This window comes from Rutidosis leptorrhynchoides, chromosome 4 (assembly GCF_046630445.1).
Source record: "Rutidosis leptorrhynchoides isolate AG116_Rl617_1_P2 chromosome 4, CSIRO_AGI_Rlap_v1, whole genome shotgun sequence".
Lineage (NCBI taxonomy): Eukaryota > Viridiplantae > Streptophyta > Magnoliopsida > Asterales > Asteraceae > Rutidosis > Rutidosis leptorrhynchoides.
In genome coordinates this window covers 322,739,730-322,753,579 of record NC_092336.1, presented here as the reverse complement: position 1 = coordinate 322,753,579, position 13,850 = coordinate 322,739,730, and the positions used below count along the sequence as shown (strand labels likewise).

Sequence of the window (13,850 nt, the reverse complement as noted above, 5' to 3'; positions counted from 1 at the left end):
TTTTGACACAAATATGAGTACGCAAGATCCTGCTTAAATTCAACATGTTGCAGCGGAAGCTTCTAATTATCACCTGAGAATAGACATGCTTAAAACGTCAACATAAAGTTGGTGAGATATAGGTTTAATGCCGGCTGCAATATATATATATATAGACCACAAGATTTCATATATAAACGTTTTAATAAAAATATTCTAAGTGGTTGAGCACTTGGTAACGATACTTAACATTTAATCACGTCGCATATTCCCTTTATTATGAAATCTTACTACACCGTACCAAGTGTAGTCACAAAACGAAGTACTGTGCAACCGTTGAATACTGGTCGTCCAGTCTGGTTGGGGTTGTCAGGCCCGATAGATCTATCAACAGGATTCGCGTTTACAATACCGCTGTAAATAAGAGTTACCAAGCTACAGGGAAGTATGCCAGTGGTACAACTCAACGTAGAATATATTTTTCAGTTACTTGTGTCCATAACGTAAAACATAAAATACATGTATTCTCATCCCGAAATACTTAGAGTTTAAAAGTGGGACTATATACTCACTTTCGTCTTGAAGATATGTAATTTTGACTTGGTCTCCGATTGATATCACGAACCTATCCATATATAATATATCAATACCTTTTCTTTTTAAACAAACGTCACATATATATACTTATAATACTTTTAATACTTTTAATAATTCCTTAGTCCGTAGTTAGCAGTCCGATGTTAGTAATTCAATTTTAATGGTTCATTTTTAGGTGTTTAATAAACCCCCAATGAAATAAATAAAAACCCCCATCGTATATGTATTGGTCGAGATTAATCTTGACCCACGGTACCGGTGTTGTCAAATGACGTGTTGCGTACATAAAGTACCAGTGTTGTCAAATGACGTGTTGCGTACAATCATGGGATCTTATGATTAATCTTCTCGTATTGTTTACGGGTGATCCTGAACCATATAAAATTAAATTATGAGTACATATATATAAAATATCATGTTATTTTAAAAAGATGTGATTTATTTAATTTTCTCCAATTATTTTCGTAGCTAAACTAGTCTTAGATATCCGATCTCGTTTTGGTCATAGTTTCTTCGTTACAACTCCGTTTTCGTTGATTCAACTTGCCACTTCCTTGGATCGAGTCCCTCTTTAAGACTATGAACTGTAAATACCTTAGTTTGTATTCGAAATCACAGGTCATAGGTCAAACTTTAGTGAAACTTATGAAGTTGATCATTTTCCATCATGTAAACAACCTTAAATGATTATTTTTCTAAAAATACTTATACTTTGAGTTAAATCATGAAATTTTTATGTGTTAACATATTCATAGTAAATATCAATTTTCCAGAAAATAAGCCTCCAATTCAAAGTTCAAAATAGTTTTTAATTATCCAACCCAAAACAGCTCTCGGTTACACTCCGACGTCGTAAAAACAGTTTTTAAGGTATTCTTTGAAAAACCAAGTTAAACCTTATTAAATTAGCATATATTTAAGATATATTACAGGTCTTGAAGTATTTTAAAAGTTAAGTTAGAAGGATCTATTTAGTTTGCAAACAAGTTTGAAAACATTCAAACTATGTTCTTGTTGTTAAAATTTTATACCACAAAATAAGATAGCTATATATATATGAATCGAATGAGGTTATGAACATAGTTACTACCTCAAGTTCCTTGGACAAGGTTGCTGTAAAAGAGGAGTAAGAACCTAGAACCAAAAGGGTGATGGAATTGGATGAAAGATTGGAAGTAAGTTTGTGTTCTTGGAAGAATTCTTGAAGTGTTTTTGTAAGGTTTTTCTTATGGTGTTTAAGTGATGTTTTTATGGCTAGATCTTCATGGATTCTAGCTGAATGGTTATGGAGTTTCTTAAGAGTGTGTTTTTGTTAAAGGAAATGTGTAGTAAAATGAAAATGGAATGGAGTATAAATGGTGGTGTAAAAGGTGTATAAGTTTGTAATTTTGTGAAAAAATCTTTTAATCATGTGAAATTGTCATACTAGATAACAAAAGTAGTTACCTTATACATAAGGCATTGAACAAGGGCTGGTTGGTGGTGATTTGATGTGTATATACCAATAGTAAATACGTATAGAGGTTAGGTATGATACGAGTACATGTACTCTAGATATACGTATAGAAATTTTGTGAAAAATGGAATGAGAATTCAAATATAGCTATCTTTTGTGAATACACTTATATTGTTTTATGTATTTAAGTCCTTAAAAAGTGATTAAATACATTACTTATACGATATATGTATAAACATTATAGGTCATAAGTATTTATGTCAAATAACGTTACGTATGGTTATCGTTTTAAAAACTTAAGTTAGTAGTTTCAAAATATACTTGTAACTTATTGTTATTAATACAAAATGAGGTATTAAAACATTCTTAGATCATGTTAAATATGTATATATACATATATATACACAAACGTATAATTATCATATATTGTATAGTTCGTGATATCATCGGTCAAACTAGACGGTCAAACGTTGTGTAAAACTCTTTTCGAAGACATAAGTCTCAACAATTTGGATTGCTTGTCATGTTGGTAAGGTTTAATTTATGTAAATATTAATCTTATAAGTATAGAATGATCGAAAAAGTGCGGGTCATTACAGTACCTACCCGTTAAATAAATTTCGTCCCGAAATTTTAAAATTGTACCTATTTTGCGTCATCGGGAAACAAGTGTGGATACTTTTGTTTCATTTGATCCTCTCGTTCCCAAGTAAACTCAGGACCTCTTCGAGCATTCCAACGAACCTTAACGATCGGTATGTTGCTCTGCTTGAGCCGTTTAACTTCACGATCCATGATTTCGATTGGTTCTTCGATGAATTGTAGTTTCTCGTCGACATGGATTTCTTCAAGAGGAATGGTGAGGTCTTCCTTTGCAAGACACTTCTTAAGGTTCGAGACGTGAAAGGTATTATGTACTCCAGCGAGTTGTTGCGGTAACTCGAGTCGATAAGCTACCGGTCCAATGCGTTCGATGATCTTGAACGGGCCTACATACCTTGGGTTTAGTTTACCCCTTTTTTCAAAACGTATTACACCTTTCCAAGGTGACACCTTTAACATAACCATGTCACCGATCTGAAACTCTAATGGTTTCCTTCGGACATCGGCGTAGCTCTTTTGGCAACTACGGGCTGTTTTCAATCTCTCCTTGATTTGTACTATCTTTTCAGTAGTTTCATGTATGATCTCGGGACCAGTTAATTGTCGATCTCCTACTTCATTCCAACAGATAGGAGATCTACACTTCCTCCCATACAGTGCTTCAAATGGCGCAGCTTTAATGCTCGCATGATAACTATTATTATACGAGAATTCTGCTAACGGTAAATACTTATCCCATCCGTTTCCAAAATCGATCACACATGCCCTGAGCATGTCTTCAAGAGTCTGAATTGTTCTTTCACTCTGCCCGTCAGTTTGCGGATGATATGCGGTGCTCATATCCAAACGAGTTCCTAGTGCCTCCTGTAGTGATTGCCAGAACTTTGAGGTAAATCTACTATCACGATCAGATATAATGGAAATAGGTATTCCATGCCTTGAAACTATTTCCTTTATATATAATCGTAATAATTTCTCCATTCTATCCGTTTCCTTTATAGGCAAGAAATGTGCAGATTTGGTAAGACGATCAACAATTACCCAAATGGTGTCGTATCCCCAGGCAGTCTTTGGTAACTTCGTTATGAAATCCATGGTAATACCGTCCCATTTCCATTCTGGGATTTCTGGTTGTTGAAGTAATCCTGACGGCTTCTGGTGTTCTGCTTTGACTTTGGAACAAGTTAAACATTCCCCAACATATGTTGCAACGTCTGTCTTCAAATTAGGCCACCAATAATGCGTCTTAAGATCTTGATACATCTTTCCAACTCCATGATGTATCGAGTATCTTGTCTTATGTGCCTCATTCAATATTAACTTCCTTAATCCACCCAACTTTGGTACCCAAATACGATTTGCAAAATATCGAATTCCATCTTCCCGTATAACGAGTTGCTTCTCATACTTCTTCATTATTTCATTTCTTATGTTTTCTTTAGTAAGTGCTTCTCGTTGAACTTCTTTGATTTGTGAGTTGAGATTCATGCGAATTTTTATGTTCATCGCTCGTACTCGAATTGGTTCTCGTTCCTTTCTGCTTAATGCGTCAGCCACCACATTCGCTTTCCCGGGATGATAACGAATTTCACAATCATAGTCGTTTATTAACTCGACCCACCTACGTTGCCTCATGTTCAGCTGTTTCTGATCAAAAATATGTTGAAGGCTTTTATGATCAGTAAACACAGTGCATTTAACCCCATAAAAGTAGTGTCTCCATATCTTCAATGCAAACACGACTGCTCCCAGTTCTAGATCATGCGTCGTATAATTCCGCTCGTGAATCTTCAATTGTCGGGATGCGTATGCAATAACTTTCTTCCGTTGCATAAGAACGCAACCAAAACCTTGTCGCGAAGCGTCACAATATATTTCAAAATCGTCATTCCCTTCTGGTAACGATAAAATAGGCGCCGTAGTTAACTTCTTCTTCAGTAATTGAAATGCGTTCTCCTGTTCCGAGGTCCATTCGTATTTCTTCCCTTTTTGCGTTAATGCTGTCAACGGCTTAGCTATTCGGGAAAAATCTTGAATAAACCTTCTATAATAACCGGCTAAACCCAAAAATTGGCGTATCTGCGTTGGTGTTTTAGGAGTCTCCCATTTTTCAATGGCTTCAATTTTTGCTGGATCAACCTGAATTCCTTTGCTACTAACAACGTGGCCAAGAAATTGCACTTCTTTCAACCAGAAAGCACATTTAGAAAATTTAGCATATAGCTGTTCTTTTCTTAACAACTCTAATATCAACCTTAAATGCTGCTCATGCTCTTGCTCACTCTTAGAATAGATAAGAATATCATCAATGAAAACAATAACAAACTTATCTAAATATGGACTACAAACTCGATTCATGAGGTCCATGAATACAGCTGGCGCATTCGTCAATCCAAACGGCATGACCAAAAATTCATAATGACCATAACGTGTCCGAAAAGCAGTTTTCGGAATGTCCTCTTCTTTGACACGTAATTGATGATAGCCCGACCTTAGGTCAATTTTTGAGTACACACATGATCCTTGGAGTTGATCAAATAAGTCGTCAATTCTCGGTAGTGGATACCGATTTTTGATAGTTAACTTATTTAATTCACGATAATCTATACACATCCTAAAAGATCCATCTTTCTTTTTAACAAATAAAATCGGAGCTCCCCACGGTGAAGTACTTGGTCGTATGAATCCACGATCCAGTAATTCTTTTAACTGACTCTGAAGTTCTTTTAACTCGGACGGTGCAAGTCTATATGGAGCACGGGCAACCGGTGCAGCTCCTGGTACAAGATCTATTTGAAATTCTACAGATCTAAATGGAGGTAATCCCGGCAACTCTTCCGGAAATACTTCAGGAAAATCTCTTGCCACAGGCACGTCATTGATGCACTTCTCTTTTTCTTTCTTTTCGACTTTATTAACATGTGCTAAGATAGCATAGCACCCTTTCTTCAAGCACTTTTGAGCTTTCAAATAACTAATGAGTTTTAGCTTTGAGTTACCCTTCTCTCCATAAATCATTACTAGCGTTTTATCCTTACGAGGAATGCGAATTGCCATCTTGGCGCACACAACTTCAGCTCCTATTTTGGACATCCAGTCCATGCCGACTATTACATCAAAACTTCCTAATTCTACAGGTATCTAATCAATCTTAAATGTTTCTCCGGCTAAATTTATTTTACAATCACGGCAAATTTTATCGGCTTTAATTAGTTTACCATTAGCTAACTCAATCATGTACTTAGCATCTAGAGGTAATGATGAACAATTCAATTTAGCGTGAAAGTCTCTACACACGTAACTTCTATCAGCACCAGTATCAAATATAATAGATGCGGATAAGTTATTAATGGTAAACGTACCCGTAACAAGCTCCGGGTCTTCACACGCCTCTCTAGCATTAATAACAAATGCTCTTCCACGTGCAGCTCCATTATTCTTCTCTGGATTCGGACACTGGCTCTTATAGTGACCTTGTTTTCCACACCCAAAACAAGTAACGGTTGCCAAAGCAGTTCTATTTGCATTGGTGGCAGGAGTCTTGGTACCATTTGTATTTGTAACGAGAGCCCTACAATCTTCAGCAAGATGACCCTTTCGATTACATTTGTTGCATACCACATTACAGTAGCCAGAGTGATGTTTGTGGCATCGGTTACATAAAGGATTTTGTCCTTTGTAACCAAAGCTTAAACCACTACCCGCACCTTGCGTGATTTCTTGTTTCTTAAAAGATTGTTGTTGGTTACCTCGATCATAATTTCCATTCCACTTTCTTTTGTTACCTGATACCTTCACATCAGTATTGGATACTTTCTTATCCATGATGACCTGATCCATTAGCTCGTTTGCCATGGTTATAGCTTCATGAATTGTCTTAGGTTTCGATGCTGTAACATTTGCCTTGACCTTTTTGGGCAAACCATCTTTGTACATTTCAATCTTCCGTTCTTCGGTTGGAATCAATTCAGGACATAGCAAAACTAATTCCATGAATCACTGATTGTAGTTGGTGATTTCAGTACCAACAACCTTCAGGCTTCGTAATTCATCTTCCAACTTCCTAACCTCGTTCCTTGGACAATATTCGTTGATTAACATTGTTTTGAATTCTTCCCATGGAGTATCATAAGCTACATTTCCTCCTACAGCCTTCACATAATTTTTCCACCACGTGAGTGCACTATCTTGTAAAGTGCACGATGCATACTTGGTCATGTCCTTTTCAACACAACCACTTATTTTAAACACAGTCTCCATCTTTTCTATCCACCGGGTTAAACCGATCGGTCCTTCTGTTCCACTGAATGATGAGGGTTTGCAAGCTTGAAAAGTTTTGTAAGTGCACCCCACACGAGGATTTGGGTTAACTGCAGCAGCTCTTGCAGTCTCGACCCATAACATTCTGTCGTTCACTCGCTGATTGATGAGTTCCTGGATTTCTTGTTCCGTCATTCGGTTCAATCGCGCCATATTCTTCTATAAGAATGAAAAGAAAATAATTATTCACATGGAATATTATAGATGTAGTGTATATTTACAGTACATTATAGCTTATTAATAATATGAACCAGGTATTATTATAAAAGCCTTTTCTTCTTATTAGCGTTTTATAATTATATCTAGGGTAGTACCTACCCGTTAATGTCCATACTTAATAGCTTAGTACAGAATCAATTACTACCATCTAAATAATACTTAACCATGGAAAATTATTGCATTTCACACTTCACTATTTTACATATGCTTATCTTACATCGAACATTAAGCAAACCACACTAATAATATTATACAAAACATTATATGATCCCATGGTTTAATACGGCAGCGCATCGTTTGGTCTATTTTCTAGGACGTTTAGGTTCAAAGAATCGCTTAACGCTTATCCTGGCTGTCTGCCTATATTTTGGCTGTGGGACTGAAGAACTGGATGCCGGGATAGAACGAATAGGAATAGCGGGAATAGGGGTGGTAGTGTCTAGTGGAGTTGGTGCCACATCATCCTTACTAAACTCGGGATTTGAATTTTCTAATTCATTAGCCTTTCGTTTCTTTCCTAGTTCGAACTCGTCTTTTGTAATTTCCTGTATTTCTTCCTCTGGTTCACTTTCCTCCTCGGGTTCACTTTCCTCCTAAGGTTCACTTTCCTCCTCGGGTTCACTTTCCGGGTTCTATATAGTCGGTTCATCCGGAATTTGTTAGTCTTCCCCAAAGATATTATTTTCGTCATCGGATAGGTTAATGACTGGAACACCATCTGAAGATTCTGGTTCGGAGTCGCTGAACGTGATGACAAGTTTTGAGTCCGACATCTATCACACAACAACTAACCCATTAGTACTACATAATATTTACATATAAATTTTAACCAACAATGATAAGCAATGGTTTTTAAATCAGACCCGGTCAAAGTCCAGACTTACTAATGTATCCTAACGACTTATTAGTTAGACACACTAATGCAAACCTGGTTCGCTAAGACCACCGCTCTGATACCACATGTCATAACCCGTCCTTAACCATAAGAACGTGTTAGATAACCTATGATTTCATAGCGAGGTATTGACCTCTATATGCGACATTTTTAAAAGAACAACTGCATATATTTTACATTACAAACCATAATTCTTATTTTTGATACAAGCTTTAGACAATAAAAAGATGATTATCGTTTAGCGATAATCTTAGACTTACAAACTTTACATATGATGATAACAACACGATTTCTAGCATATTTTACAATACAAATCCTCGGATATGCAGTTTTGTTTTTGACACAAATATGAGTACGCAAGATCCTGCTTAAATTCAACATGTTGCAGCGGAATCTTCTAATTATCACCTGAGAATAGACATGCTTAAAACGTCAACATAAAGTTGGTGAGATATAGGTTTAATGCCGGCAGCAATATATATATATAGACCACAAGATTTCATATATAAACGTTTTAATAAAAATATTCTAAGTGGTTGAGCACTTGGTAACCATACTTAACATTTAATCACGTCGCATATTCCCTTTATTATGAAATCTTACTACACCGTACCAAGTGTAGTCACAAAACGAAGTACTGTGCAACCGTTGAATACTGGTCGTCCAGTCCGGTTGGGGTTGTCAGGCCCGATAGATCTATCAACAGGATTCGCGTTTACAATACCGCTGTAAATAAGAGTTACCAAGCTACAGGGAAGTATGCCAGTGGTACAACTCAACGTAGAATATATTTTTCAGTTACTTGTGTCCATAACGTAAAACATAAAATACATGTATTCTCATCCCGAAATACTTAGAGTTTAAAAGTGGGACTATATACTCACTTTCGTCTTGAAGATATGTAATTTTGACTTGGTCTCCGATTGATATCACGAACCTATCCATATATAATATATCAATACCTTTTCTTTTTAAACAAACGTCACATATATATACTTATAATACTTTTAATACTTTTAATAATTCCTTAGTCCGTAGTTAGCAGTCCGATGTTAGTAATTCAATTTTAATGGTTCATTTTTAGGTGTTTAATAAACCCCCAATGAAATAAATAAAAACCCCCATCGTATATGTATTGGTCGAGATTAATATTGACCCACGGTACCGGTGTTGTCAAATGACGTGTTGCGTACATAAAGTACCGGTGTTGTCAAATGACGTGTTGCGTACAATCATGGGATCTTATGATTAATCTTCTCGTATTGTTTACGGGTGATCCTGAACCATATAAAATTAAATTATGAGTACATATATATAAAATATCATGTTATTTTAAAAAGATGTGATTTATTTAATTTTCTCCAATTATTTTCGTAGCTAAACTAGTCTTAGATATCCGATCTCGTTTTGGTCATAGTTTCTTCGTTACAACTCCGTTTTCATTGATTCAACTTGCCACTTCCTTGGATCGAGTCCCTCTTTAAGACTATGAACTGTAAATACCTTAGTTTGTATTCGAAATCAAAGGTCATAGGTCAAACTTTAGTGAAACTTATGAAGTTGATCATTTTCCATCATGTAAACAACCTTAAATGATTATTTTTCTAAAAATACTTATACTTTGAGTTAAATCATGAAATTTTTATGTGTTAACATATTCATAGTAAATATCAATTTTCCAGAAAATAAGCCTCCAATTCAAAGTTCAAAATAGTTTTTAATTATCCAACCCAAAACAGCCCCCGGTTACACTCCGACGTCGTAAAAACAGTTTTTAAGGTGTTCTTTGAAAAACCAAGTTAAACCTTGTTAAATTAGCATATATTTAAGATATATTACAGGTCTTGAAGTATTTTAAAAGTTAAGTTAGAAGGATCTATTTAGTTTGCAAACAAGTTTGAAAACATTCAAACTATGTTCTTGTTGTTAAAATTTTATACCACAAAATAAGATAGCTATATATATATGAATTGAATAAGGTTATGAACATAGTTACTACCTCAAGTTCCTTGGACAAGGTTGCTGTAAAAGAGGAGTAAGAACCTAGAACTAAAAGGGTGATGGAATTGGATGAAAGATTGGAAGTAAGTTTGTGTTCTTGGAAGAATTCTTGAAGTGTTTTTGTAAGGTTTTTCTTATGGTGTTTAAGTGATGTTTTTATGGCTAGATCTTCATGAATTCTAGCTGAATGGTTATGGAGTTTCTTAAGAGTGTGTTTTTGTTAAAGGAAATGTGTAGTAAAATGAAAATGGAATGGAGTATAAATGGTGGTGTAAAAGGTGTATAAGTTTGTAATTTTGTGAAAAAATCTTTTAATCATGTGAAATTGTCATACTAGATAACAAAAGTAGTTACCTTATACATAAGGCATTGAACAAGGGCTGGTTGGTGGTGATTTGATGTGTATATACCAATAGTAAATACGTATAGAGGTTAGGTATGATACGAGTACATGTACTCTAGATATACGTATAGAAATTTTGTGAAAATGGAATGAGAATTCAAATATAGCTATCTTTTGTGAATACACTTATATTTTTTATGTATTTAAGTCCTTAAAAAGTGATTAAATACATTACTTATACGATATATGTATAAACATTATAGGTCATAAGTATTTATGTCAAATAACGTTACGTATGGTTATCGTTTTAAAAACTTAAGTTAGTAGTTTCAAAATATACTTGTAACTTATTGTTATTAATACAAAATGAGGTATTAAAACATTCTTAGATCATGTTAAATATGTATATATACATATATATATACACAAACGTATAATTATCATATATTGTATAGTTCGTGATATCATCGGTCAAACTAGACGGTCAAACGTTGTGTAAAACTCTTTTCGAAGACATAAGTCTCAACAATTTGGATTGCTTGTCATGTTGGTAAGGTTTAATTTATGTAAATATTAATCTTATAAGTATAGAATGATCGAAAAAGTGCGGGTCATTACAATATACCAATAGTACATACATCTAAAAGCTGTGTATTGTACGAGTACGAATACGGGTGCATACGAGTAGAATTGTTGATGAAACTGAACGAGGATGCAATTGTACGCATTTTTGTTAAGTAGAAGTATTTTGATAAGTGTCTTGAAGTCTTTCAAAAGTGTATGAATACATATTAAAATAGTACATGTATATACATTTTAACTGAGTCGTTAAGTCATCGTTAGTCGTTACATGTAAATGTTGATTTGAAACCTTTAAGTTAACGATCTTGTTAAATGTTGTTAACCCAATGTTTATTATATCTAATGAGATGTTAAATTATTATATTATCATGATATTATGATATATTAATATATCTTAATATGATATATATACATTTAAATGTCGTTACAACGATAATGGTTACATATATGTCTCGTTTTGAAATCATTAAGTTAGTAGTCTTGTTTTTACATATGTAGTTCATTGTTAATACACTTAATGACATGTTTACTTATCATTTATCATGATTAATCAAAGTGTATTAATATCTTAATATGATTCATATGTATTTAGTAAGACATTGTTATAACAATAATCGTTATATATATCGTTTCGAGTTTCTTAATTCAATAAACTCAATTTTATGTATATAACTCACTGTTAAAATACCTAATGAGATACTTACTTATCATAATATCATGTTAACTATATATATAATCATATATATGTCATCATATAGTTTTTACAAGTTTTAACGTTCGTGAATCACCGGTCAACTTGGGTGGTCAAATGTCTACATGAAACCTATTTCAATTAATCAAGTCTTAACAAGTTTGATTGCTTAACATGTTGGAAATACTTAATCATATAAATATCAATTTCATTTAATATATATAAACATGGAAAATTTCGGGTCACTACACTGTCCATTTAAAATCTTTTTTATGTTCAAACAGCTCTTTAAAACCTTCATAAATGGTAGTGATCGATCTGCTGGTCTTGATAGAAACCTTGTTAAAGCTGCCAATCTTCCATTCAGGCTTTGAACTTCTTTCTGTGTTTAAGGAGATACCATATTTTCAATTGCTGGAATCTTTTTTGGATTAGCCTTGATTCCCCTCTCTGTAACAATATAACCTAAGAATTTGCCTTCTTCTACACCAAAAGTGCACTTCTTAGGATTCAATTTCATATTGACCTTTCGTAATGATTCAAACGTTTCAAGAGTATCTCTGAGCATACTGTCTTCTGTATGGCTCTTGATAACAATGTCATCAGCATAGGCTTCTACATTTTTAACTATTTGATCTTTAAATGCTTTATCAATTACGTGCTGGTAAGTTGCCCCTACATTCTTCAATCCGAAAGGCATCATGATATAGCAAAAAATTCCATCTGGTGCGTGGAATGCTGTTTTATCTTGATCACGTATTGCCATTGCAATTTGATGATATCCCTTGAATGCATCCAAAAAGGATTTAAACTGATACCCACTTACAGACTCCACTTTTCAGTCGATTTCTGGTAAAGGATAATTTTCTTTTTGACATGCATTATTTAAATCTGTGAAGTCTACACACATCCTCCATGAATTATTTGGCTTTCTTACCATAACCAGGTTTGCTACCCATGTATGGTATTTTACTTTCCTCAATATTCCAGCATCCACCAATTTTTTAACTTCTTCTCTGAGAAATTTTGTTCTATCTGGAGCCATGCCTCTTTTCTTTTGACACACTGGTGGGATATTAGGATTTACACCAAGCTTATGTTCAGCTACATGACGTGGTACACCAGTCATATCAGAATCTTGCCATGCAAAAACATCCAAATTTGTGGCTAAGATTTTGTAAAGCTTTTCTTTTGTTTCTTTTGCTATTGTGTTTCCAATTATGATTTTCTGATCTGGAAACTCTGGATTTGGTGATATTGACCCATCTTCATGAATGATTGGGTTAACAGCTGTTCTGTTTATTTGTACACATTCTATTGGTCTTCTCCGTTCAGCGTATAGCATGGCGATGCCAGCCGGTGTGGGAAATTTCATCATTCCATGTACCGTTGACATCACAGCTCCGAATGTCATCATGGCTGATCGTCCTAAAATGACATTATACTGTGAATTTGCTTTCACAACCAAAAATTCGATATGAGCAGTTCTTTTAAATGGCGTTTTTCCCAATACTACTTCTAAAACTATGCTTCCTTCTGACCATGACGGATCATTAGCAAAACTTTCTAAGGGAACAAATGTGTCCTTTAGCTTTTCCTTAACTCTGTCCGGTAGTTGTATAAAACAATGTTCATACATGATATCTGCTCCTGCTCCGGTATCAGTATATATTCCTCCAACAACACAATTTTCTATTCGAGCTTCAATCACTACAGGAGCGTCAGATGGATTGGTGTTAAACATGGAAGGAAAAGCAATCATTTCTTGTTTCCAGTCCTCTAATGTTTCTGCTTTTCTCCGCTGTCCGGCTTGCCATGAATGTATCATGTTTGCTTCAATGGGTGCTATCTGACAATTACGCCTTTTGGTGCTTCTTGAAAGTTGAGTGATTCTTTAGAACGGGTGGCGCCATTTGTTGGTACAATTTTTCGTATAGCGACTGTAAGGTACCAGCCAAAACAAGTTTAATTAATTTCTTCAATGTTTAAGTGGGTGGGGTGTATCTGTTTTGTGCTTGCCGACTAAAAGAATAAATTGGTAGTATGATTAACGGTACCCACTACAATTTGCACTATTAATTATTAGATTAAATTGTCATGTACTAATTTGAAAGGCATGTGATAGTTTGATCACGTATCATCATAATCATACCGGTCATAAAGG

At 34.6% G+C, this 13,850-nt stretch overlaps 1 protein-coding gene across 1 annotated transcript; it reads right to left on the bottom strand.

The window, feature by feature from the left end:
- Positions 1-12,524: 12,524 nt before the first annotated feature.
- Positions 12,525-13,514, bottom strand: LOC139841703 (uncharacterized). Its single transcript, XM_071831907.1, has one exon. The coding sequence runs from the start codon at positions 13,512-13,514 to the stop codon at positions 12,525-12,527; it is 990 nt and encodes a 329-aa protein (XP_071688008.1).
- Positions 13,515-13,850: the final 336 nt, after the last annotated feature.